Source organism: Ciona intestinalis, chromosome 7 (assembly GCF_000224145.3).
Source record: "Ciona intestinalis chromosome 7, KH, whole genome shotgun sequence".
In the NCBI taxonomy this organism is placed as follows: domain Eukaryota; kingdom Metazoa; phylum Chordata; class Ascidiacea; order Phlebobranchia; family Cionidae; genus Ciona; species Ciona intestinalis.
This window is the reverse complement of record NC_020172.2, coordinates 313,570-319,749: the sequence shown is the minus strand read 5'-3', so window position 1 is coordinate 319,749 and position 6,180 is coordinate 313,570. Positions and strand designations below refer to the sequence as shown.

Sequence of the window (6,180 nt, the reverse complement as noted above, 5' to 3'; positions counted from 1 at the left end):
GATGTTTTCATTGTTTGCAGCATTTCATTTATTCTTAAGTAGTTCGGTTTCAACACATATCTTAAATATGTGCCGTTGTTCATTATGTACAATCTCATATAAAGTAGTTCATGTTGTTTCAATTCATTGCAATTGTAACAAGTCTGTCTCAACATTTAATATAAATGTTGAAATTCACCTTTAAAAAACTCCTACCAATTTGGCAGTGAGCATAGCATGTTATCTTCCACCAGCTTTATATTTCTTTCACAAATGCCAAAACTTATATAACACTGCGCAGGGTAATATTGAATTTACTCTTAACGGAGACGTTGTTGGCGTGAAAAACAAACAAGTTCTATCACAAATAGCTGAACTTCTAGGCACAAGTATGTATTCACATTATACACTACATTAAGCGTACCACGTTTTATCACCTCATGTTCACAGATGCTGATGCCATTGAACAAGCGTTGCTTACCAGAGTGGTAGCTGCAAGAGGGGAAGTGATATCCAAGTTACACACTCATGAAGATACTTGTTTTGCCAGAGATGCTTTCGCAAAGGTGTGTACTCATCAAACTTTGATATATAAGATTTTACAACTAAATTTATTCCAGGCAATTTATGAGCGAGCTTTTTCATGGATTGTTCAGCGAATTAATACCATCATTGAAGTGAAGCTTGATATTACAAGGTTAGTTGTGTTGTGTGTTATATATAATTATACCACCTTTCATTTTTTTGATTATAGATATGGCAAAAGTACATTGATCGGCGTGTTAGATATTTATGGCTTTGAAATATTTGACAACAATAGTTTCGAACAATTCTGCATCAATTATTGCAACGAAAAGCTTCAGCAATTATTCATTGAACTTGTGTTGAAACAGGTGAAATAATATTTTGATTTCTGCAATGTAGGCTACGCAAGGCTACTCCATGTATATGTACTCATAAGTTGTAAACTCAATCTTTGAGCTAAATGTTTGCTTTTTAATGGTGTTTAATCCATTATATGCTTTAAAAATTATCACTTGGTTGTTAATTTGTGTCACTTTATCGGCTTTAATTAATCTTCATTAAAATGATCAAAGGAGCAAATAAAATTATGATTTAAACTACTCAACTGCTATCTTGGAAACAAGTATCTATACACAGTACATGCCCCACTGTATTGACTTTTCATTTACCCTTTGACTTGTTCTATTGCACTGGTGTGATAACCTTAGATTCTTGAAATATCAATCGCACTCACATTTCTGAAATTTTTCCATGTGCTTCGAACTATCTGATGATACTTTTACTCTGCTATTATTTTAAAGCAAAATCTAAATAAATAACATTCAGTTGTTCACTGTCTTTAAACCTAAACCTATACATCCAAGAACCCTATCAGCTTTAAGTTATCATGTTAGGACAACACCATCATAGACTCATAGGTTACTATATATCTTAGGAACAAGAAGAATATCTTCGTGAAGGGATTGATTGGCCAAATATTGATTATTTCAACAACTGCATCATCTGTGAATTGGTGGAACAACCACATAAAGGAATTATTTCAATACTTGATGAAGCTTGTCTTAATGTTGGAACTGTTACTGATGAAATGTTTCTGGAAGCAATGGATAAGAAGTTAAAAGGACATGGACATTACCAGAGCAGGAGGGTATGTTGTGTAATATGGGCGTGTTAAGATACTGATGTCATAGCTTGACAGGGGACTTGAGGTGCATGGTCACACAATTAAATATGTGTGTCAAATTTATGAGTTTTAACCAAAAGCGTTGTAGTTTTTATTCGCATAGCATAATTTTTTATCTTTTATTATTAACCAATCCACCCATGTACACAGCTTTCACCAACCGACAAGGATCTGTCGCACAATCAAGATTTCCGAATAATTCATTATGCCGGTAAAGTGAGATATTCTGTCGTTGGATTCATGGAGAAAAATAAAGATCAATTGTTTCAAGATTTTAAACGACTGTTGTACAAAAGGTGGGGCTTTGTGAAACTGTTTTTTTTACTAAATTATATCTTTCTGGGCAATCATAAATTAATATTTGGGTTTCAGTTGCTTAAAGTTAAATAATTTTTTAGACTAAAATTTTTCCTTTACAACTAAGGCTTCCTATAAATGTAACGCTCCTTTTCCTAGTATGCTGAAATAAGATGGTATATTAAATCAAATTTTTGGACAAAGGTTATCTACCAGTAAAGCACTCAGATAACATACAATGTGATGGCCCTAATGTTTATAACGGTCGCTTTGTTTTTTATTTCAGTTCCAACAAAGTAATATCGGACATGTGGCCAGAAGGAGCACAAAGTGTGAAAGAAGTTACCAAACGTCCACTTACCGCTGGTACTCTGTTTAAAAACTCCATGATTCAACTTGTTGGGAAACTATCTTCCAAGGTTCATTTATTGTTATTTTTATATGTATTAATGTGTGCTAACAAATCACAATGAATGTGTTGGTGCAAAGCTTTACTTTTTATCTACAGTAGGAATAATAAAGATCATATTAATTAAACACAATGTTGTAAGTAACTTTTACAGAAAACTCCTTATAAAAATTAAAGAGCAAAAATAAATCCTGTAGTAAAGTTACTATGTGGGATTATATTTATTAAGTTAACTTCAGTAGGCTTAATGTAAATAACTTTTAAAAAGTGAATGTTGTTTTACTTTTATTAGCAACCTTTATTTTGTACAATGCCTGACTACATCCAGGGCTGTTATGGTTGCTGATCGACATGAATATATGTTTTTAGTTCCCAAACTTCCCTACACCATATGACCATAATATTGTTCATTACTTCCCAGGAACCTTACTATGTTCGTTGCATCAAACCAAACGAGATGAAATCTCCGATACAATTCAACGATGAGAGATGTGAACACCAGGTGGCATACTTGGGTTTGCTCGAAAATGTTCGAGTACGACGAGCTGGTTTCGCTAATCGTCAACCTTACTCAAGATTCCTACAAAGGTTCGAATTATAAATGTTGGGTTAATTATTTGTAGTTGGTGCATTATTGTGTATGCTGCATTTGATGCATTTGTGAAATGTGTTTCATATAATTATAAAAAATACATAAACAAAAGTCTTTGTATGTGATTTTAAAATCGTATATATATATTAATATGTGTGCATAAGATTTTTGTAAGTAATAACATTTTCTTATTATATCATTTATTGGATATGTGAATTTTATAAACATTCTTATATTTTTAAACTGTGAATAATAAAAATAATGTATATGATAAATTAATGTGATCAACATTTGGTATTTGAGGCAGCAGGCCAGCTTATAGTGCTTTCACTCCTAAACAAAGAAATTCTTTAACACACCACGCATCTGTTATAAAACAATAGAGAAAGTATAATTATTTCTCAACAAAATATATTAAACACCTCACGTGCTTTATAATCCCATGACTTAATACCCACACATACAAATGTTATTATAAGTAACATATTCTCCCAGATACAAGATGTTATCCTCCTACACATGGCCTAACCATCAATGCAGGGGAGACAAGGAAGCCGTACAAGCTCTAATTAAAGACATCAGGTTGATATTCTAACATTATAAACTTATTATAAATTATAAATATATTTCTTTACATTTTGCTTCTTTATATGTTTCTTATTATTCAATACATTTTTTAATGTTTATTTATGTTTAATTTTCTTTCTATTTTGAATGTCTTGATAGCTTATTTGTCAACCTTTCATGGTATGTGGTCAGTTTCAAGGACACCTAAACAATGTGGGTAATCCTTTAGCTGGTGGCCACCTGAAACTTTGGTTTCAAAATGTTCCTTAGGTCTCACTGATACCCACTGTATAATTTTTTTTTTGAAAAAACTCGGGCGTTCGTGTCTAAAATTAACTTTGAAAATTCAGGAATACGTGCTGCGTCACCGTATTTTCCACACCAGCCGTTATGAATTAAACCAAGGTTGGATTATTACGTCATAGAATGCGTGTTGTTACGTTTGATTCCTACGCTAAAACAGTGGGGCAAAAACAAGGCTATAACGTCCTGTAACAGTATGTAATATACCACTATTGTGAGGTAACAGACCGCGATTGTGATGTAATAAATCGTTAACCTTACGCAAATCAGATGAATTACGGTAACGAAGCATGTTTTCGCGCATTTTTAAAGTTAATTTTCGGCACGAACGCCCGATTTAAAAAAAAAAAAAAATTATACAGTGGGTATCAGTGAGACCTAAGGAACATTTTGAAACCAAAATTTCAGGTGGCTACCAGCTAAAGGATTACCAAACATGTGGGTGTGGCCACCACTTTATTATTGAAATAACTGAAAAATTTTAAACGTAATAATTTGTATTATTTTTTGCACCAATCTATATTTATATTTGTTTCTTAAGTGTTTCGGAATAATTTACCTAAACACATAAGAGATAAGACTATAAGCATCAGTCTGTTAATGACCCCACCCCCTAACATCCTTCGACCCCGTTATAGTAATGCCATATTGTATATTTAAATATTCAATATGAAATGTTTCGTTATCAAATTTTGTCCGTGCCATCTGTTATTATTTAATCATATGCAAATTTATTTTAATATGCAAATTAGTTGTTCTTGTTTATCTAATCTTCTTGTTTTTTCTTGTTTTGTTGCAAATCAACGTGAACAGTTCAAGGCCTGGGTAAGTGGTTGATTCTGCATGTCTTGTTTATTTTACTAACCTTTCATTTACTTGTAAGGATTCTTGTTAATGGTAAACAAGGGTAAGTTGCATGACATTTTTGTGCATAATGTGCTTTTATTGACAATTGCCTTGAGCATGTGCTTTCAAGTAGTGTAGCTCGTAACACTGAAATTTAAAAGCAAACTTGTGCCTTTTATTTAGTTATATGAACTACCATTGTACTGTCTACTGTGTATAAATACAAAATGGGTGCTGGCATATAAGATATAAAGTATTCATGTTGTAGCCAAACAATAAGCATGAATCTTATTGTATTACACATGTGCCTGGTGTATAAGGCTAAAAATAAGCATGCAGTTCTGGAATATGTCCTGTTTGTTAGGTGAAGACACTCATGCTAAAACACAATACTTAAAGTTTAGCTTTGGTAATCTTATTTCATCGATTAATTACCTGCTGATAAACATTCATGCAATTCTAAAAGCTAATACATTAAGTAGCAATATGAAGCTTGTAGGATTGAATGCATTAATTATTTAATATTATAAAAAAATTACTAATTTTCAATGGTTGAAGTGGTTTGTTATAATTTTCAAAATATTTTCCTGAATGCAAATTGATCTGAATATCTTTCAAAGGTTTTGATAATTTGAATTACTTTTTGTTGGCAATTTTACGCAAGGTCCAAAGCACTGTTGATAACAGTAACTTCTAATTAAGTTTTCCATTTTACCTGTACGCGCATATTTATAATTACAACCATGTAATTTAGTTTTGAGCATGATGTGGCATATGGAAACACCAAGATATTTATTCGAACACCAAACACACTTGTTACTCTTGAAGAACAGCGAGTGGACTTGATTCAATACATTATTGTGTTGCTACAAAAGGTGATGGGATACAATATTATGAATCTTATGAGAAACTAAAACAAATTTTGCATCATACATAATTATTATACATTCTGTAACTTCCTATAATCTCTTAGCTAAACATGTGCAAATGTTGTGACATCATGCGTAATTTTCTTTTTAACTCCTTAGGGACGAGTAATGCAAATATGCCTTTTGGAACAGGTGTTCACAAAAATGTTCATAATTATTATAATAGTTGGTAAAAATTCTTACAGTTGGTTTTATTTGAAAGAGGAAGGTATTATCTACCAATATAACGCTTGAAAAAGGCATCATAACATTTAAAAGTTTTTACCAAACTTGATGTGAAAACCGTAAAGTATTTTTTGAGAAGATGGTCCATTTTCTGCCACAAAATCAAGGTTTTAACGTCATTCTGTCAAATAAAAGCGATTATATTTGATCTCTATGTTGCTCTGGGGCTTCCCCGTCTAAGTTACCCGTTAAAAATGTGGTTTTGCGCAAAAACGGCTATGTCAACTGTTTTTACAAGTTTTTTAGGTATTATGAAGCATTTTTTAAATAAATTATGTTTTTGTGTGTATTATCTAACTTTGATTTGCTTCTACATGTTGTTTCT

General features: G+C 32.0%; 1 protein-coding gene across 4 annotated transcripts in view; it reads left to right on the top strand.

The window, feature by feature from the left end:
- Positions 1-5,630, top strand: part of LOC100176516 (unconventional myosin-Id) — a 10,046-nt gene extending 4,416 nt beyond the window's left edge. The window contains exons 8-19 of one of the 4 annotated variants that reach the window (XM_026834998.1): positions 281-368; positions 430-545; positions 600-676; positions 734-872; positions 1,439-1,651; positions 1,838-1,983; positions 2,271-2,403; positions 2,815-2,981; positions 3,481-3,567; positions 4,669-4,680; positions 4,739-4,762; positions 5,456-5,630. In XM_026834998.1, coding sequence (XP_026690799.1) covers positions 281-368; positions 430-545; positions 600-676; positions 734-872; positions 1,439-1,651; positions 1,838-1,983; positions 2,271-2,403; positions 2,815-2,981; positions 3,481-3,567; positions 4,669-4,680; positions 4,739-4,762; positions 5,456-5,615 — 1,362 coding nt within the window. In that variant the 3' untranslated portion in view covers positions 5,616-5,630. Of the gene's footprint in view, positions 1-280; positions 369-429; positions 546-599; positions 873-1,438; positions 1,652-1,837; positions 1,984-2,270; positions 2,404-2,814; positions 2,982-3,480; positions 3,568-4,668; positions 4,681-4,738; positions 4,763-5,455 lie in introns of all 4 variants that reach the window. The other 3 variants (XM_026834999.1, XM_026835000.1, XM_026834997.1) reach the window with 3 other exon arrangements.
- The last annotated feature ends 550 nt before the right edge of the window (positions 5,631-6,180 follow it).